This window comes from Propithecus coquereli, unplaced genomic scaffold (genome assembly GCF_000956105.1).
Source record: "Propithecus coquereli isolate 6110/MARCELLA unplaced genomic scaffold, Pcoq_1.0 Scaffold11, whole genome shotgun sequence".
Taxonomy (NCBI): Eukaryota; Metazoa; Chordata; class Mammalia; order Primates; family Indriidae; genus Propithecus; species Propithecus coquereli.
Window position 1 is genome coordinate 7986210 of NW_012134969.1, and position 22016 is coordinate 8008225.

At 41.3% G+C, this 22016-nt stretch overlaps 1 protein-coding gene across 1 annotated transcript in view; it reads right to left on the reverse strand.

Moving 5' to 3' along the window:
* Positions 1 to 7827: 7827 nt before the first annotated feature.
* LCP1 (lymphocyte cytosolic protein 1 (L-plastin)) overlaps positions 7828 to 22016 on the reverse strand; it is a 59084-nt gene continuing 44895 nt past the window's right edge. The window contains 4 exon segments of the mRNA XM_012649044.1: positions 7828 to 9642; positions 12361 to 12485; positions 14370 to 14493; positions 21037 to 21170. Of these exon segments, the coding sequence (XP_012504498.1) occupies positions 9510 to 9642; positions 12361 to 12485; positions 14370 to 14493; positions 21037 to 21170 (516 nt within the window). The 3' untranslated portion in view covers positions 7828 to 9509.

The window sequence follows — 22016 nt, forward strand, 5'->3', positions numbered from 1 at the left end:
ATATATATATAGAAAAAATTAGCTGGGCATGGTGGCATGTGCCTGTAGTTCCAGCTACTCAGGAGGCTGAGGCAGAAGGCTTGCTTGACACCAGGAGTTTGAGGTTGCTGTGAGCTAGGCTGACGCCACGGCACTCTAGCCAGGGCAACAGAGCCAGACTCTGTCTCAAAAAAAAAATGCTACCTGTGCCATGATGACCAAAAAAAAAAAAAAAAAAAAAAAAAAAAAAAAAAAAAAAAAACATTTGCCTACAGAAAGACCTGAATGTCATAGCAGCTGAATATTCAAAAATCTGAATGCTTATAGCAGTGTAATTCATAATAGTAAGAAAAAAACTGAAAACAATCAAATGTCCATCACCTGGGGAGTGGATGGACAAATTGTGGTACTTCCACACAATGAAATGCTACTTGACAGTCAAAGGAGCAGACCAGTGATACACGCAACAAGGTGGAAGAACCTCAAAAGCATTATGCCAAGTAAATGCCAGACACTAAAGATTTATGTTGTGTAGTTCCATCTATACGACGCCTATAAAAGGCAAAATCACAGAGACAGAAAATCGGTTAGTTGTTGCCAGGATCCGGAGCTGGGGAGAAGGGATTAACCTATAAAGAGGTCAAGAAGAATCTTTTGGAGTGATGGAAATAGTCTATATGTTGACTATGATGGTAGTTACACAATTGTATTCTGCCAAAATTCTTCAAATTTGACACTTAAAAGTTGATTTTTGTTGTATGTAAGAAGAGAAAAAGAAAGAAGGAAAGAAGGAAAGAAAGATAAAGAAAGAAAGAAGGAAAGAAGATAAAAAAGAAAGAGAGGAAGAAAGAGAAACAAAGAGAAAGAAAGAGAGGAAGGAAGAAAAAGACAAGTTTTCTCATTCTTCAGCTCTTTTTGAGGTGCCTCTCTATCGATACCGGCACCTCTGGTGGGAGTGAAAAGAACATAGAAGTGAGATCAGGTGGACTCCACCCCTAGTTGTTCAGTTGCCGGGTTTGGCAATCTCGTTCTGTGTTCTTGGTTCTTGGTGTGTTCTTGGCTGAAGAACGAGCAGACACACCAACGTAAGGCAAGCACCAGGTGAAACATGTTGAAGGGGAGCAAGATAGGATTATTGAGCAAGAGCAAGAGCAATATATAGGTTTACAGAGCAAGATACATACGTCACAGATGACAACTGGACCTCTTGTCGTAACAAAAGAGACCTTGGTTATGTCTGGGTCTTGTTTTATAGTGTCCATCCAGGTAGGGACCTCCTCATAGTTCAGACATCATCATGGAACCATTTTGATGGACAGCTGGGAATTGGATGACCTGAGTCTTACTGCACATACAGATCTCCCATGAGCCTCTCTGAAAGCTGGACGTTCTAGGTCACTTTCCAGACTCTATTGTACCTATGCTGCTTGGCCCGTGGGCTAGAGAGTCCTCTGCATATTTTACATTTGGCACACTAAGTTCTGACTGGCAGATTCATAGGGTGATTCCTTCTTTCCCCAGGTGTGGCAATCTCTTGTCCCCAAGAGGGGCCAGAAGTCCTTAGCTGTCTACCTAACACAATCAGGGGCAAATTTCTTAGCTCCCCAGAAGTGTAGCTTCCTCTTTAACCTACCTCAAAGGGCTATTGTGAGGATTAAATGGGGTAACATTTGAAAGCAGTTGGCAAAACCAAACAACAACAACAAAACAGGTGCTGGACACTTCTCATTTATATTATCTAACCAGGAAGGGAGTTGGCAGAGGCCAGCGTGGGAGCGTCATCCAGCTCATCCCGACCTTGGGAACAGCTAGAGTTCCTCCGCTTCTTTCTGAGAGTGAGGGGATAAGTCCCCAACCCACAGGCAGGCAGTCCAGTTCTGGCCAATCCATCTGATTGAATCATGCCCCCCCGGGACCCAGCTAATTTGTATGTTTGTTCTCCAACCAATTTGGAACATTAAAGGGTAAAAATAATATGGCAAGTATTTCTCAAAGAGCCCTGATCCTCTATCTTTATTAAGACTATTCCTGTGAAGATAACCTCCCCTGTGATGAGCCGTCTGCCTCACTTTTCTCTTACACTGGCGCAGCCTGCAGCTAAGGACAAGTGCCAGCCACCAAGACCTTGGCTGGCCTCGATTTGGACATGTCGGTCAGGCTTCTTGTTAAGTAAGCACTGAGGGAGTCAATTAATTTAATGCCTTTTTATTATGAGTTCGGGGACAACTCAATTTACAAGTTTTCCTTTCAAAATCATTCATCCATTAAAGCGGCATAATCTTGAGAGGTTTTGAAGACACATAATTGATAAATGTTTTTTCCCTACACACATTATCTCTCATGTTTATTCATGGAACGTGAACTCTGTCATCACTTACACAAAGCCTTGGGCGATCTGGCCTCCTGCATTTCTAAGGGGGAGGAAGGAGGACTCCTGTCTCAGAAGCCATTTGAAAGGGGGGAGGATTTGAAGTCCAAAGGCAGAGAACTCAATCTCAGATTCTAAGCGCCTTACATTGGCTTGAAGACTGAGCCCGAGACCCGTGGCACCAAGAGGGTTACCTGGCACCCGGACAGGCAACTGTTTGTTGATTGGACGTTTAAATTGTAATGCAAGCTAGGCTGATCTTTGGAACATTTCACGTCTTTCTCAGTCTGCACTCCCTTTGACTGTTCTGCTCACCGGTTCAGGAGCTCTATCCAGGCCTGCCCTTTGGAGCAGTGCCCCAGGCGAGAGACCAGCAGTTCTCAAGCCTGACTGCATACTGGCGTCCCTGGCTGCACATCAGACCCATTATACCGGAGTCTTGTGGGGAGGGGTATAGGCATCGGCATTTTTTAAAGCTCCTGAGATGGTTCCAACATGCAGCGTTGAGAACAGCTGATCTGGACCAGTCCTTCTCCAAGTGTGGTCTGTGAGTCACAGGCTGCAGAGTCTCCTAGGATGTTTGTGGAAATGCAGATTCCTGGGTCCACCAGCCCTCCAGGCATTGAGTCTCAAGGTGGGATTTGGAAAGTGTGTTTTAACAAGCTCTCCAGGTGATTCTTAAGGACCCTGAAGTCTGAGAATCACTCCTCAGCCTTTTGCTAGCCCACCTTTTCCTTATGATATGGCAGTTCGTGCTCCCCATCAGCTGGCCTGGTCTTTAGCTCCTCAAAGGTATCAAGCATCTTCCATCCTAAGCACTCTTACATATTATAGTCACCATACTTGGAAAACACTTTCTTCTCTCTCTTTGGCGTTAGGCATTTAGCAAAGGTAGCAATGATGAAGTTAGAACCCCAGAAAGTCATTGCCAAGTACATGTTTGTTGGGAGAAAAAAATAGGCACTGGAGGGCCTCGGGACAGAATAGTTTGCTAAGTTCCCTGTCTGTCATAGGAAGTCATAGAGAGATTGCTCCAGAGACGGTACGAGAAAAGCCAGTAGGTTTCATGTAGACAGTGGAGGGATAAGCAGAGAAGACTTGAACGACGGGATCAGATCCACTGAAGGGGCAGCCCTGGGACGCCAGCAAGAGAAGGTTGAGCCAGGAGACACCTTAAATGTGCCCAGCAGAACCAGAAGATGCAGCTTATTGGACCTGTGCTGAAGAGTGTGTGCCACAAGGGGAATGAGGACACCAAAGTGCAAAGCTGTGTGGTGCAGGATGCACCCGAATAGAGGGAAGAGCCACCCTGGCTACCTCCAGTGATTACTGATCATGGGAAAACGTTGAGTGGAAAGTTACATTAATCTCTCAAGTCCAGTGTAACCAAGAAAGTGTAATTGAATTTAAAACTGGCTAATTTAGCTTCCTATCAACTGAAGATCTTTCAAGGAGACCTCCATTCTTCTAGGACAGTGTTTCTCAAACTTCCATGTGCACATGAATCAACTGGGGATATTATTAAAACATAGATTCTGAGACAGCAGGTCTGGGTGGGGTCTGAGATTCTGCATATCTAACCAGCTCCTGGTGCCCCCGATCCGAGTACCACTCTTAGAGCGAGAAAGGTTGAATGTTTGGGACTCATAACGGTGGGCCCATGGTGGAACTGAATCCAGAAATGCCTGCTGAATCAAGTTTTGTGTTAGATTACACATAGCTTTAGAATTAAATATTTGCTTGCATTCTCATTCTCTAAAGGTTTCCAAAAATGATACGATATTGCTCTATTAACCAAAATACATGTTTAAATGGAACTCCCCAATTTCAACATGCGAGATAGCATAAAAATTACTGCTGTTTTCTGACCCATGTCTAAGTTGTTGATGGTGAGATAATGGACGTCGACCGGATTATCTATGGTTTTGTGTCTGACATAAGGTGGGCTATTAAATATGTGCAGATGTTAGGCATGAGAAAACATCTACACTATTTTCTTTTGGTCACTCATTCACGGGCTCAAGTGGTAAAGTCTGCCTTTCGGAGTAGGGAGAAAGACACTGAGTAAAGAGACGTCTTTGGCAGCTGAGAGTTTAATTACAGGAATTTGATTAGGAAACTGTCAAAGTGACCAGATTTCACAAGAGGATCGGTCAACACTGCTGACTTGTCCTGAGCATCAGCTCTGCTTTCTGGGTCATGAGGCTGACAGGGACATGCTGGGCAGAACAATGTCGAGTTCACCAGGAAAACCCTATTGGCATTTACTGTTGGTAAGCTGGGTTGGAAAGAGAACAGAGGTCAGTGACGACAGGTATAGTAACTGTAAGGAAGGTGGGCCCAGGAGCCAACCCAGGGACACTGGAAGCACATGGAAAGGCCCCTCATGCATTAAACATCAGTCTGAGCTGGGCTGATCTAAGGTGGGCTAAGAGATTACACAGTCTTTACAATCCAGACCACAACTGTGCCCCAAGCGACAGATTAGATTGTATGTGTGTGTGTGTGTCTAGTTGAATAAAATCACCAGGTTGGCTGAGACTTTCAAAGGCTATCTAATCAATGCATCATATCAGACAGGCCCTAATGTCCTAATTTCCAGACAGACAGCAATCCATTCTGTTCTAAAAACTCTCCAGGTAAGTCTATTTAACAACTTTTCTCACAATTACTTCTCTCTGTTCAGCATCCCCTACAGTCAGGAAACATTTGTTTATAACTCATATATATCAACTTTTTAAAAGTTACTGAGCTCTGAAAATCTAGACGTGCTTGGCTCTGTAAGGATATCAACACGTGTGGGGCACAATGCCTGCTCACTTCTCATTTGTCGCAGCTGAGCTCTTCCAAAATCTTTTGTTGATCCCTCAGTCAGAATTATTTTTTCCCCCGAGCTCCCACAATATTTCATTTACAAATTTGTGATAGAATTTATCACATTCTGCTTTTTGTTATGGTTTGTGTGTGTGTGTGATGCACGTTACCTCCTTGCTGGATCAGCATGCTGTTCAGACATCAAATGGAGAAGCTGGGGGTCAACTCGAGCACCTGTCCCAGCTTAGGGTTCTTTGAAAATTTGAGAAAAATTTGAGGAAACTTAAGGGAATCCATGCTTTACTACCCAATGTTCAACACCTTTGCTAGAGCAGAAACTTGGTAAGTACCTGTTGAATTAAAAATTAACATTCTATGCTCAAGAAGTAGGCATAATATCATTTATTGTGGCCTTATTAGCTGTGGAAAAAAATTGAAACAACCTAAATATCCGTTTATAGGCCACTGGTTAAATACAGTTTGGCACAGCTATGTGATAGAATACCACGCACCTGTTGAAAAGATTGAGACAGATCTATTAATATATGTTCCAATATGGAACAATCTCCAAACTACGGTGTTAAGTGAAACAAAAGAGATACAGAATGATGTTTATGGTACACTAATATTTGTAATAAAAAAGGTGTGTGTGTGATATGTGCATAGAATATGTCTAGAAAGATACAAAATAAATTGGCAACAGAGGTTGCTGACTAGGAGAGGAACTTAGGGACTGGGACAGAGGTGGTGGTGGGTTGAAAAACTAGTTCTTTTGGGATAAAAAGCCCTAGTTGTAGAGTTTGTTAATTTCTGTGATATAAATATCCCCTTCCTGACCAACATCAAGCTAACGATGGCTTAACAATAAGTGCACAAAATTCAGTTGGCTCCAGGGAGCTGTGAAGAGCTAGTTTCAAAACACACCACTAGGCACAGGGGTGGGAAGGTGGCCCACTTTCTACTGTAGACCCTTTGATGCAATTTTAACTTCTTATGCCATACTTGGATTTAAAATATAATAATAAAAATTTAAATTTAGAAAAATGATCATGCTTAGTCTGGTGTATTCATTTAGTCTTCTCTTCTTCAAGATGGTTTTCTTTCCTCTACTTATTCTGCTATCCTGTACCTCTTCAGTCTTTCTATTCTTTCTACTCATGAGACATATCCATGTAGTCTAGTACCGAAAGGAAAAAAATATCCACAACACATTTGTAGGCTCTTGAAGTGTAGGGAAGACAGCTACCTCCTAAGTGTAGAAACTTCCGGAGTGTTCAGGTCAGCAAAGAGCCACCTCCAAGAAGCGGCTGCTGGTGAAGCCAGTGCACACAGCTTAGCCACAAAAGCCCAGCTTCCTGGCCACTGTGGGAGTGTGTGGCTCCTCCACAGGACAAAGTGTGATCGTGCCAAATCGATGGCCCACTTCTCTGTCACAGCAGCCCAACCTAGAGGGAGCTGGCTGCGGTGGAATTTCTCAGCATGTCCCCTACACACACCCCCAACCCTGCCAAAGTAGGGCCCAGCCAAGCTGGCCGGGACACCCCAGGCACTGCCAACCCCAGGATTCCTTCTCAGCTCATTCTAGAAGTTGCTTTGCACGAATCCCTCAGCCTGACTTTTATGATTGGGTTTGTCGGGGCTTAGGAAGTGAAATCCCAAAGTACGGCGCTTTGGCATGCAGAGTACTTTGAACTAAAGGAGACCGAAAGCCTCAGAAACCACCTCAGAAGTGACGTCTCTCTCTCTAACCTTCTCCCGACCACTGATCTCCCCTAAAGCAACTTGTAGAAACCAGAATTCCTCTTCCCCAAGGTGGGTCATAGAAACTAGAACCCCTGGTCTCCAAAGCAAGCCATAAAACCTGGAATTATTTAACTTTCCCCTGCCTTTCCACGCAAACTGGCGGCAAAGAAATCCTCCGACCTACCTTTTCTGATGGTAGATCACAAGACTCTTGTTCCAGAGGCGTCCTGCCCCAATCCCTGGGGGAAGGAATGCTACACAGAGAGGCCACGAAGGGTCCCATCAGACAAGCCTTGTGGGTTTCCCCCATTTGTTACCTTCAGTCATACCCTTTTGTCCAATCACATTTCTGCACCTCTGTCCATTCACCAAATCTAAGCATGAAAATGAACAGTTTTTCCCTCCATCTTTGGGTTTTCATTTCTGAAGGCTCCCATGTCACATAAAACTTTGACTAGATATATTTGTTATGCTTTTCTCTTTTCAACCTGTCTTTTGTTATAGGTGTGTCATCTGTGACCCTTATGATGGGTGGAAAGGTATCACACCTTTCTGCTCCTACAGGTTCAATATGTTTGAGAGTTTGTGTCTCAACCTAATTTTATTCCCTACTTTGTCTAACTAACTGCAAATTCTTCTTCAGTTTTCAGCTACACTATTTCTCCTCAGACTGTGTTTCCTGTCATAAGCTCAGGTCTCACTCTGCCCTTCCTCATCATTTATCAGGCCTGTCACTTTCATTGTAACATCTGTCTTTCCCCGTCAGCTGAGCACAATGACTGCCTCAGTTATAGGCGTATTCCTAAAACCTTGCACAGCGCCTAGCCCATGTTAGGCACTCAGTGCAAGCTAGCAGAATGAATTAATGAATTATAGTATACTGGTATTAAACTTTCAAAAACGAAGCATCCAGAGACACCCAGTATAGAGAACATTTTATTTGGAAAGCTTTTAAGCATAATATTCTCTTCATTTTTCATTAAGGCAGTAACATACTTCCTTCTTGAAGGCAGATTGGGGAAAAAAATCATCTGAGGCTACATTAAGTTCAGACTAAAGTCAAAGCCAACCACTTTGCATTCAGAAGCAGCAAAAATACCGGTTATGGGCTGGCAGAAGCCGCATATTGGCTTCCTGAGCCCACTGCCAGGGAACAGATCCAGGATGATGCATTTCAATTGCTTTGAAAAATGGCTGAGTTCCATTACATAGTACCCTTAAACAAGATACCTCATTGATGAACCCTTCCACCATGATAGAGGGAGTCTAGTGTTGGTTCACAATGCTCTGTTGCTTTTTGCCTTCAGTTGGTTTTTGTGGAAGTTGCTTAATCTATGAAAGCTATTCAAATCCATACTGTTCTCCTGGTTTTGTTTTGGAATTCTTTAAATGCCCAGTAAATTAGCTCTTCATAAAGCAAGTTCTTATCCAGCATGTATTCATTCTACCCTTGACATCTGGCCAGGTATGTGGTTGGGTGGGGGGCTGCTCTTCATTGGCACATATTGCTCCCTGGGGCTTGAGGGTGGCAAAAAGCTTTTAGAGTACCAAAAAAGTAAACATTGATAATACGGCCTGACAGCAATCAGATATGCTAAGATCTAAGAGAAAATGAAAGCAAAGCAGGATTGCTTCCAAATGTCAACAGATATTTAACCATTTCACAATAACTAGATCTAACACAAGGGGCTAAATACATGGAGAGGCAGCACCCTTAAGGATGCTTAGTTATAGCTCCATGATGCCCCCTAGTGGTCAGATGCTCCATTACATCCTCCTTGGATCCAACCCTCTCCCAGGAGTTAAGAATCTACCTTGAGGGCATAGTATTGAATATGTTAGATCTGGTCTGAGCCCAAATTCTAGGGTTAAAAACACAGGGATTCCTACTGGCTGCAAAACCAAAAATTTATGACATTTGAGACTCCAGTTCTAAGGAAAGGCTCTGATGATGAGGCTTACATCTACAGGCTACCAGAAACTCTTGGGACCTCAACAGCCAGAACGATTTGTCAGATGTTCCAGTAGCAGAGACAAGGATGGCTGGAAGAGGTGAGCCACAGAGAAGGCATGTTTCTGAGAGGGTGAGGATCAAAGTCACGGGGAGACAGAGTAGGAAAAGGGGACAGAAAGAGTGTCTTGTAATAGGTCAAATGTCGACCTCTAGTACCAGGTATTAGGGCAAGTCTGATGATCCCTCCTCCTCTCTGACCAAAGAAAAAGGCAGCCACATTAAACTGGTTTGAAAGATTATGTGAAAATTAATAACACTGCAACTTCCTCTATCCTTGCCTACTGCAAAAGCAGGAAGGGTGCCTGGAAAATAACGTCTTCTTTTTTTTCAAGATTTTGAAAGAAGCAAATACATCAAGAATAAAAAAATATTTGTAGGAGATTGGGCCTTCTGCAAAGAATGAAGCACTTTTTGTTAAATACAGGAGAAGCTACTTGGCTGTACAAGTACTGGCTTTTTGGAATCTTGCATAATGTCACCAAGCAGAACTTTGGAATGGCTTGAGTTGTCCCCATGCTTCCTGGGAGCATCCTGTGCTGGGTGGTCAGCAGTCAGCGTGGAGCGTGCTGCCTCCTACCCCGCCCCGTGGGCTCACACTCTCTTCATTCCTTTCCCCATGAGGCAAGCAAACACGGTCATGACCATTTTGGGGTTCACTTCGACCAGGTCTTCTGGAAGGGCGTACACTCTTGCTCCAATTTTTCGGGCCATAGAGATGGCATACCTAAAAGGGAGAAAAGAGGGAAAATGAGGAGAGCCTGAGCAACAAAGCATGCCGCGGACCCCTCAGGAACACAGTGACAATTGTTCTACATGGAGGTCAGAATTCATTCCTGGAATGGTTGGAGCTAGTCACCAGTATCCTCACACTGCTGTGGACAAATTTCGGCTCAACAAAAGCTCCTGACAAAGCAACGGACTTGTCACCTAGATCATGATACTTATCAAATGTACTGTTCGCCCTCGGAGACCTCCCTACAGCTTGGATGTCTACCCCACGAGTAGTGTCTTGAGCTATATAGTAGCCTGGCAGAAAAAGTCATAGAACTGCACTACAATTTGTACTAGGAAAAGTTTGCAGATTATATTTCAACTAGAGAAACAATTTTTCGAGGCAGAAAAGAGGAAAAATGCATCTATAATGCCTTGACCTGACACATCAATTCTTTCATTCTTCGTTCCATTCCAATGCTTGCCCACATATACATGTACTTATTTATGGTACTATAAGATGGCCAGAGATTTACATTCCATATTTTTCACGTAAACTTACAATAGCTGTGTCAGAACGTTTTTTGCTCTATTTATAGTTATATGAAGATAATTTTTATTAGTTGTAATGTATTTTCAAATGAGCCCACACTACAAGCTGGCAGCTCTTTTATTCACCTCATTTATTATCTAGTGACCTCTTAAGAACTACAGTTACTGCAGAGATTCTTGACTCGACCAAGGCCCCCTCACTCTCTCCTTGTTCTCCCAAAATATCTTTACTCTTACTCTATTTAGCAAATTAAATTAAGATCATTAGGCAGAAGTCCCATTCTTTGTCTTCGTCTACCTGTCAATAACTTCCTCTATATTATTAATGAAGTAAAATTAATTTTTCCATCATAAAACGTAGAGGGAAAATTGTTTGAAAATCAAAAAGAAGCTTCAAAAAAAATCACACACAATCTTGCCACCATCACATAAACATTCTTTTCTTAGCATTTTGTGTAATTCCTTTCATCCATTTTTCTAAGTAATTTTGTATCTTGCCCCTTGCCCCTACAGGAGAATGCTTAGGAGCCTGGGCTCTGACGTCAGACTTTGAATCTCAGCTGCACGATTTAAAAACGGTATGACATTGTCAAGTTCCTCAAACCTCATCATGTCCCCCCTTGAACATCTGGGCTCAAGGATTTTTTTTCTTTAATTTCTGGGTCTTCATATGTGTTCTTTTTCCTGCCTAGAATTTTCTTCTTCTGTCTTTCACCTGTCTATTTCCTTCCTACCTATTCTTTCAGCTTAGATCCAGTAGGATGTTATTTGCTCCAAAGAGCCCAGTCTACCTCCTGTTTCCTCAAGGACACCCTGAATCCCCCTTCCACACCCCCAGCACACTCTATTGTAATTACAGTTTAATTGTTAACTTCTCTCCATTAGATTGTGTTAAACATCAGCATCCTGGAACGCAGGTCCCCAGTTTCCTGAATTGGGAACAGAGAGAAGAGCCCTGTTGGGATTACAAAGTAAGGGTGCTGGGCACTAGATACTTGTCAATTCTAGACCTGTGTTACGGGTTGAATTGTGTCCCTTCCAAATTCGTATGTTGAAATTCTAACCCCCAGTACCTCAGTGTGACCCTATGTAGGAATAGCGTTGTCACAGACGTAATTATTAAGAAGAGGTCATGCTGCAGTAGGGTGGGCCCTCAATCCAATATAACTGATGTCCTTATAAGAAGAGAAGACACATGGAGACACACGAAGAGGGAAGACAGCCACACGGGAGGAAGGCCATGAGAAGACGAAGGCAGAGATTAGAGTGCTGCATCTATAAGCCAAGGAATGCCAGGGATTGCAGACCTTCACCAGACATGGGAGAGGCATGGGACAGAGTTTCCCTTAGAAGGAATCAATCCTGCCAACATCTTGGTTTCAGACTTCTAGCTCCCACAACTGCGAGAGAATAAACTTCTATTGTTTTAAGTCACCGAGTCAGTGAGGTACTTTGTTATGGTAGCCCTAGGAAACTAACACAACATACTCTGAGAAAGGCCCCTCTCTACAGCAGAGATCAGTAAACTTTTCTGCAAAGGCCCAGAGAGTAAATACCTCAGGCTTTGTGGGCTTTGTTGCAACTACACAACTCTGCTGTTGTAGCAGGGAAGCAGCTGTAGATAATATGTAAAAAATGGGGGCTGTGTTCTAATAAAACTTTATTTAGAAAAGCAGATAACAGGCCAGATCTGGCTCAGAGACTGTAGTGTGCTGACCCTTGCTCTAGACGAATCGTTTGGCAGGTGACCTGAGTGGTAAAGCACATAGGAGCAGGTCTCAAGCTGGTGAAGACATTGGTGTTGAACTCTAACCCTGCATGCTCTTATCCATGAATATTCATGAATGGGGTATTTGGATCTGGGTCTTGCCATATACAAACTTTATTTTGGAAATCTCTTATAGATTAGGATTAGGAAATTGGTTTCATGAAACTATAGGCTTGTCTATCAATTGTAAGAATATTTTTTTTTTGTCTTTCTCCCGTTCTAACACTAGGAGCCTTAAACTGCTATGGTACCATATCCAAAATAATGATGATAAGACTATCATAAGTCATGAGAAGACAAAACATGAATAGTGAAAATAAGGTATCTGCACAAATTCATAGGCATTAGACTTTACAACTATCCAGCGGCCAGGTGGGTGCTTCCCTCCTGGTCTCAGGTTTATTTATTTACTTTGCGTTGTTGAGTTTCTCTTCATCATCCAGGTTTTCTGTTTTCAGAAGGTCGTAGTTAATGGAGCCTGGCTGGATGGCATCAATGAGATCCAGAACAGGCAGACTTGTGCTAATCTTCGGGTCCTAAACAGAGAGTAAGGGAGAGTTTTATCAACACCTTCCAAAGTCACCTCCATTCGTCTCAAAGGAAGTGGGTGGCTTTCTTAAGTAGGAAATACATGCAGCTGGCCCTGGGAAATGCCACCAAATTCCACATAGTGTTTCACATAAACTGTAGTTTCTGTAGGGGCACCAGTAACTTCCCAGAAAACCCACTGTCTGCCAACAGCAGGGTGGCATTCTCAAATAATGAATGGAAGGAAGTTAGCACAACTGGAGAAAAACATAAAGGTTGAAATGTTTCTTTTAACTACCAATAATACGGTAGCATAGTGGCGGAAGGGATGGTTTAAAAAAAAAGCATCAGAACAGAGAGACTAAAGATGTTAAGAGCGTGTTCCCTATTCGGAGCTCCTCTTGCCTTCGCTCTTCTTCACTGCCTTTCCAGATCTCTTTCTTTTTTTTTTTTTTTTTTAATATCCTTTATAATTAGCATTTTATATTATCCACCACCAGCATAATCTGGGCCTTATCTCATCTCCTGCCCTGGCTCGGGTGGCCTGGAGGACTCTCATTTCCCGCCCTGGGTGTTAAAGCTGAAAAGTTAATGATTGGTTCTTCTTAGAGGGGATAGGGCTGGGAGGTGGGCATGGGGTCACAGGTTTCCTTCTAGGAAGGAGCCTCCTTCTTCCTAGTCCAGCAGGGACCCTGACCTGGGGATGAGGGAGAGAGAAGGGGGTCAGATGGTGGCCAGGGGGTCAAGCCTGAGCTGCAGCCCCTGAAGCCCCAACTCTGGGCCAGCAACTCTAAGCCATCTCTGAGGTGCCGCATCTGTACCCCACCCTCCCGAGTTTGGGGGTGACCCTCTAGGACACCCAGGCCCCCTCCCCATGTCCATCCCTGCGTTTCCCTGGCATCTGAGGTGGGAGAGGGCTGCGCTCCAGGAGGAGCAAGGACAGGCCCAGACGTGTGCAGAGAGGCCTCAATCTCTCAGGGCTTGCTTCCGAGTGAGTCTTGCATAAAAGGATTAAGGCCAGAGGAAATGCAGAAACTCCCAATCTTTTTATGAAAGAATCTGCTCTCTTCAGCTACCAGCATCCAGTCCTAACTCTGCGCAGCTCTCCAGACTGAAAAGGAAGCTGGAGTTGGGCTGGAGGTGCCCGTTATCTGTCATGAGCTCCCAGCAGCTGGACACTCCTGTGACCACCCTACCCAGACACACCTTCTGCTCTTCCTGGTGGAAAGGGATTTTAAGTTCCTCTTGATTTTGAAACAGAGGATTGACAGCATGATGAACTGCCTCACCGATCCTGTTCATACAACTCTGAAGGGGTCCCTCCCCTCAAACCTGACCTTCAAACTAGAAAAACGTAGGTAAGATGGCACAGACGTTATTATAATATGGATCAAGTAAGCAGGTCCCTTGAGGAAGAATCCAGCTAATGAATGAAACATGAGTCAAGAAATTTAATAAAATATAATGCTGTTATTAATAAAAATGGGATTTGGATATGAGTACACAACTGCTTTTTTTTCCCCAAAAAACTTCACATGGGAGATCTTTTAGCATTTTACATTTCACCATTATAATGTTAAAAATCTGAATCATGGAGGCGTGCATATTTAAAAAGTATTATCGTATTTTATGTTACTTTGAAAGAACAATGCCTAAAATCATGCTTAAAAATGATGGGTTTTTTAAATTAACTATTATGGGAGAAAGTGATGAGAAATTTGTCAGTGAAATGGCCAATGTGCATCAAAACAATAATGGGTCATTTAAGCAAAATCAAAATGGGAGGGGAAGCCCGAAATGCCTAACATTGAAGGTCACTTTAACATACAGTGAAAATAATAAAGACCAGCACAGAGCTCAGGTGGCCTCTAGCAGAAGAAGAAGAATTTTACCTTGAAACTAGAGATGGATGAACTTTTCTCTGCTTCCTTCAATGTTTGATTCACCCAGTTGACAATAATGTCATCATTAACTTTCTGGCCACCGCCAATTTCTTCGAGGATATTCAGCGTGTACCTGAACAAAACGAAGAATGATTTTTGGAGAAAAGTTGCCAAAGAATTCACTATAACAAAAAATAGCCAAGGGTAGGGATTTTCTTTTCTTTCTCGGTATGGTATTTCTAGAAGACAGTCTAGACACCATTACATTTAAAGGAAAAATAGAATATATATTAGTTCCTTTTAGAATAACTTAAGATATAAATTTATGGTGGTTATAATGACATGCAAAGCAAATACCTCCTTCTAAGCACTGTCATTGCTCTGGACAGGAAGAAAAAGCAGAAGAGAAGAAATTCAGGAAAGAGAAATGAAGCAAAAGATTCCAACCAGTGACAGTTTTCTTAAATGAACCATAAAAATCAAGAAACAACTCAATGTTAGAAAAGTCCAAGTAGCCAACATGATAAAAAAATATATAAATGATATTTCCATTTATCATAAAAGTAAAATGTTAGGAATACACTGACAAAGGTAATCTTTAATCTGAGGGTCAGAATAGCCTTACTTATTATAAGAATTGGGTTTTTTGAGGGGGGAGACATTTATTAAGAGGATGCTTCCAGCTCTTGAAATTCCGTGGAGCAGAGAATCACCGTTCCCTAAATTTACTCCCTTCTGAAAGGGGATTTGCCTGGAAGAAAGCCAAGCAGCTGAGCCATCTGCAGACTTGCTGACCTCAGGGTTCAGGTTCACGGTTGGGGGGGGGCTCCAATTACACATGAAAGACCTTCAGGGCTAGGATTACAGTGTGCGCTTCTCAAACTGAAACTCAAGAATTCTGTGATTGAACCTCCTCCGGCCAGGCCTACCTAAACGAGGTCACCCTCCACTCAGGTGCCCCAGGATTTCGCTTACATAATCTGTCCAGTATCTTTCTCGAGTTACTGCTGCTATGGAAACGCAATTCTCCCACGACTTTGCACAGGGCTTTCAAGTTTAACCCCTGAAACAGGGGTGATGCTTGCTTCCTCTAGGTTAAAGCACCTTCCCGTCATCGAAGATAGGGAGGAAAATGGCTGCTGCAACTTTATCAAAAAAAAAAAAAAGAGGCGCATTTACCAAACTGGCAGTGATGTCCTCTCAATTCTACCTGCCAAATCTCCCTCAGGTCAACTGGTTCTTTCTCACTCTGTTTCTACTTTTCGGAGAATTTCCTTTCTAAAGTGCAGTTCTGGTCATATTTAAAGTGATTCTCTGTGGCCCAAAGAATACAGGAAAAGTTCCTTAGCATGGCACTGTCACAATTTGGCTCCAGTCTCCTTTGTCAGCACACCTCCCATTTCCTTCTTCTTTCCCCTCTTCCTCTCCCATCCCATGCACCCCCCCACAGACACACACACAGACACACATAGACACACATGCACACCACACACACAGACACACAGACACACAGAACCATCAGCAGCTCCCTGACCACACCATGCATCCTCCTGCCTCCTGCGTCCAGGACTCAGCTGTCCTCTCTGGCTGGAACACCCTTCCCTTCTAGAGAATTTCTCATCCTTTGGACGATTTCCAGCTCAAGCATCACTTTTCTCATCTGGGCAGTGTATTAATCATTATTGTTACACTTGCTTCAAACCTGTTTTTCAGAACTTTTGATGGAGTTGATGTCCACCATGTCCACTTGGACAGGGTCCACATGCTCTTTTTGTTACAGTGTTTTCAGAGGCTAGCAGGGTGCCTGGTGCTACTGGGCATCTAGTCAGTGGAAGTGTAGACTGGTGGTTGAAAGAGAGTGACTTCCTCCCAGGGAAAACAAGGAGATAGTAAAGATGAGAAATGTTTAATGTGGGCCCAGAGATGGGACCAAAATGCTAAGGAATAATGAGTATAAATGGGATAAGTCTCAGATTTTCAAAATATTTCTAGTTTGGAAAGAACCTAATTTTGATCTGTTCACAAAGATTACTTTTTATGGCATAATTGGTTTCTTGTTTCCTGACAGCATGTGCATTAAATTATTAGCATTTACTATAACATTTATGACTAATGAACACCCAGATAAAAAACAGTGGGTTGAGGCTCACTTCGTTAAGTCCTGTCTATAATAACCTGATGGAACAAACTAAGTTTAATTTCCTATAGCTTCCCTCAGCTCAGAACTTAATTCTCATTTACTAAATTTCCCTTCGCCAGGGTTTCCAGTCTGACTTTGTTGACATGTTCAAGTTAGTGTTTTCGACCTACTTCTTGAGCTTGGAGACTAAATGGTACCGAGAGGAAGCCCACCTTTAAACAAAAGTCTATCTGTGAAAATAAACAAAAAAGCAACCAAGGAATTCAGGGAATTCAGGGAATCTTATAGAGGTGTAAAAAATTGTGGGAGCAGCTTATTGCATTCCGGGGTATAAGCACAGCCTCTCACAGGGACACAGAGTTCTAGTGAACACAAATCAGTCTTTCTGCCACCCCAAGCAAGATGCAGAGCTTTAAAATGAAATAAGATACCCACTTGGAAATACAACAATAAAAACCAAAGAAAGAAAGGATAGAATTAGGCTGGAGTCTCAACTCTAGAGAGTCAATTGCTCATCTAAATGCAGATCCAAAATTTAAAACAAGAACTAATTTGGCCTGTGTCTACCTAGATTTCTCCTTGTGAGATAGTCAGTCACTCCATGTCATGAAGTGTGTTTTAGGGCAATGGTGCTGTTAAATGGAACCCTGCAGATGAGATCTCAGTATTACTGGTGTTTGCAGAATGTGCTGTGCTGAAAAGCTCTTTGTCAAAATGAAACAGCATTAGCCAGTTCCTCCCCCAACAAGAGGATTGATGAGTGGCTGCAGGCACTGGAGGAGGTGTAATCATTACTTGCTTACTTTCCTGACTTCCAACATTTGTTTTATTTATTTAACATCTGACACAGAGGAACAAACCTCAGCGTTTTGTTTTTCAAGGACCCATCCTGATTTCACCATCCACAGCCTGTTTGATGTGGGGAGAGTTCACTTCTCTGCCTGCCTCGGACCGTGTCCATTTGCTAGCGTCTAGCTGTCATTGCCGTCTGCCAGCAGCAGCCTGCTTGTTTCAGGCTTTTGTCTTCAAGTTCGTACACACGGTATTTGCCAACTCTTTAACCTGAGAACGATTTCCAGGCTACTGAAGGGGAAAGGGAGGTTTAAGCACACATCTCCCATTTGTTCTTAAGGGGAAAAATGACAAGCCATTTATTGTTCAGATAAATGACCAAATTAGCACATCTGTGCAATCCAATGAAATAAATTCCAGCTAGAACTGGCTATAAATTTAATAGATCTTTTAATGTGTGGCACACAGAGCAAAAAAAAAAACCCCTCTGGTACCATTTACATAATTATCAGTCATTTCTTCTCCTTTGACAATAATGTATTTCTCTGCTCACTTCCTTATAGGCACAATTCTTGTGTAGTAAACTCTCATAAGAAATATGACTTATTAACCAGGTGGAGACAGTAGCAGCAGAGTAGAACTTATCATTTATATATACATATATATATATATATATACACACCAGCCATAAAGTAGAGCTTTGGGCCACATTTTTATAAAACTTCCAGAGCAAAGATCATATTACAAGGTGATTTTCAGATATTATGAAATTCAACACAGAATAGAGTTGGCCTGAGTTTATCACTAAAATAGAATATATCAAAGATTATTTAATATTGAAATCCATGAACCAATTTAACTGTTGCAACTAAAATGACTTTTGCTTTGGTTTTTAAAGCAATCAGCATCCAAAGCCAATCTGTTAAGAATTCAAAACACATGAGAAAGACAATAAAGATCATTTAGAAATAGTTTCTGAAAATACACTGGTAAAATGCATGTATCTGGAGTTTTACGTGCCAGAGGAGTCTTATGACATCTGTCTTCCATCATTAAGAAGACCCCAGTTTAGAAATGGGTAGCGGAGCTTTTTACTTGGTAAAGCAAATGTGAATCAGGCAGTGAAATCTATTATCATCACTTCTGATTACCCTACCTCATCTGGAAACATTGAGACAATTACATCAAGAGCCAGTCATGAATGTAAGGATCTGCAGACGGTGGCCTGGGACCAAAGTTGCCTGAGGACACCACAAACCTTGTCTTTGCCATTACCTTGTTAGACAGAATTTAATGTGACATGGTTTCTAGAGATTCCTTCCAGGTAGGAAAATGAATTAAGTCATACTAACATAGGCTCTTTTTGAGGGATATAAGATTTCTGCCCAGTCAGAGCCATTGATGTAGGAAAAAAGAGTGAAGCATTTAAAAGTAAACTATCTTATACTTACAGATTCACTATTTAAAATTCTTCCTCATGCTTTTGTACCAAAAATTGTTTATGTTTCTTATAATTTCTTTTTGATTTATGTATCTTATTATATTCCATTATTGTTTAACAATATCCCCCTATAGTTCTCACATTGATCTAGTTTATAGTCAGCCCTAGAAGGTATTTAAAGTTGTCTATTAAGGGAACTTCCATTTCTGGCCATGATAGAGTAGCAGGGACCACATTTAAACACCTAAACACAAGACAAAACATATGAAACGATGTTGTTCAGACATTGGACAACAGGAAGCACAGGACCGTGGTCCCTGAAAGAAAGAAAACAAACAGACAAGACGAGCCCTAAGATTGTCGCAGGACAGAGCGAGTTTCCAGGCTGCAGTGTGGGGAGAGAAAATCCAAACAGAGCATGGCCATCCCTTGAGTTGAGGGGAGAAAGCTGAGAAGTGAAGGAATCCAAGCTGCCTAGAATTTATGGGGCAGAATATTACAGAGGAGAGGATTGTATAGAGAGAAGACAGCCTTCTAGAAAGAAAGGTCTAGAGATCTTTAAAGGGTTTATCTGAAGCCTTCAGCCGAGTATTGCTCTGTACATGCATGTAAAGAAACTATTAGAGGCTAGGAAAAGAACCACCGGAAATGAACAGAAAAATCCCTGGAGCTTGCACAGGGATGGAAATTATTTGGGTCCCACTACTTGGTGTGGAAAAATGTTATAATACATGGAGCATCAAGAAAAGTGTTTTCTCAGTAGTAAGAGGAGAAATGAGCTCTAAACTAATAAACCTTAATGTGACCTTAAAAGGATCTCATGGTATTTAAGCAACTTAACTCTATTCCAGGACAAAATTCAAGAATATTTAAAGAAATACAGAAATGTCCAGTACGTAGCAAGGTAAAATCACAATATCTGGCATATAATAAAAAATTAGCAGCATGCAAAGAAGCCAGAAAATATAACTCATAATAAAGATAAAAATAAGTTAGTAGAAACAGACCCAGAAAAAAGTTATTATAATTATATTCTATATGTTCAAGAAGGTAGAAAAGAGAGATACAGAAGATATAAAAAAGAATCAAAATTTCTAGACATGGAAACTATAAGGTCATGATAAAAGGTATATACACCGGATGCAGTTAATGAAACACTGGACAGTATCACAAAAAAAAAAGAGAGAGAGAGAGAGATTATTGAACTTGACACCACAGCAATATAAATTATACAAATAAAACAGAGAAAAAAATGAAACAGAGCACTAGTGAGCCCAGGGACAACTTCAAATGACAAAATACACATGTACTTGGAGTCCCCTCAAAACAGGGGTCGGTGGATACAGAAAATATATTTGAAGAAATGAAAGCCAAAAGTTTTCCCAATTTAATGAAAAGTATAAACCCAGATCCAAAAAATTCAACAAACCTCAAGCACAAGAAACAAGAATGCACATCATAATCAAATTGCTTAAAACTAGTGATAAAGAGAAATCTTAAAAGTGGCCAAAGAAAAAAAGACATATTACACGCAAAGGAACAAAGATAAGAGTGACAACAGATTTTTTGTTGGAGACCATGAAGGCCAGAAGACACTGAAAACTATCTTTAAAGTACCAAAAGAAAAAAACATCAACCTAGAATTCTATACTCACAGAAAAAAAACTCTCAAAAATGAAAATGAAATAGACTTTCTCGGACATATAGAAGCTGAAATAATTCATCACCAGCAGACCTGCCCTATTAGAAGTATTTCAGGTAGACAGAAAATGATAGCAAATGGAAATCTAGATCTATACAACGGAAGGAAGAACACCAGAAATGGTAAACATGTATCTAAATATAGCATAATTTCCCCCTATTTTAAAAACATCTTTAAGAGGTAATTGTTATTTTCACAAATCAGTTAAAAGTAAAAGGACGGAAAAAGATATGACATGTTAACCATTAATCGAGAAGAAGCTGTAGTAGCTATTAATATCAGAAAAAGTAGATTTCAAAGAAAAGAATGTTACTAGGCATAAAGAAGGTCCCCCATAATGACAAAGGGGTTATTAAATCAAGATGAAACAGTAATCTAAAATGTTTATGAACCTAATAACAGAGTTTCTCAATACCTGAAGCAAAAATTGATAGAACTGCAAGGAAAAAAAATAGCAGGACAATAAAAAGTGCTTCTTTTGTTATTAAGTTGAGCTTAAAACATAGTTTTGCTGAATTAAATCACACTTCTAAAAATTTGCTAGAATTTTTCTAAGTAAATAAATTATTCAATAAAAAGTAATCCCCATGAGTTGTACTACCTTCTCATTAGCTGCCAGATCAAGGCCAACGTTAGAGTGCGGTTTCCTTCATTGAGATCTTGTCCACCAATGCCAACCAGGGAAAACTTAGCTTGATTCTTCCCCAGTTCCACTGCATAGTTACAATTCTCCAACTGTTAATGAGCAGAAAGGAAAACAACTCAATGTCGTTATCTCAATTACCAGACAAAATAATACAAATAAAGATAGGAAATGAAATAAATATGATCAGACTGAATGATTTCTCAAGTCTCAACTGGCTCTGCAATTCTAGGATGCTAAATTATAGAATTTTCCATCTTTCCTTAAATAGAACTCCTCCCTTATATCAAAAATATTCATAGTGTACTCTTAAGTACAAAACCAAAACGAATTCATTATGAATATTTTCATGGCTCTATCACACTCCATAAACAAAAAGCCATCCTTAGTTACCTGTCTGTAATATTTATGAAGTAGCTGAATTCATGGAGACTGACATGGAAAATTTGGATTCTCTATCCTATGCTCACAAAGGAAACAAACATGTGGGACAGATATTCCTGTGGCTACTCATGGATCATTAAGAGTCACAGAGACAAAAAATGGTGAGAAATGTGTCAGCCCTATTGCTTCAAAACAATGTTCCTACCGTGTTGGCAGTAGAGAAACTATTTGTACAAGTCAAGCTATCAGTACAAAGCTCCAATTCTTTAGAAATTAGAATGAGGATGCTGCCGAGGTGAAAATCCCTGTGGCTCTGCTTGCTCTAATTATCTTAATTAGAATTTTTACATGATAATGTTTAAAGACATCCAACATGGAATTATAAATAAGTAATTGACTGAAATAATGGACTCACTTTCATAAAACTATTTACTACAGTTTAATTCCTGGATAAACCTTACTTATGTAAGTTTGGCCACCTCACAAAATGTTCAGAGAGAGCTCTTGCAGGCTTCTGACTTCACCTGCCTCTTGGAACATCACAATAGTCACTG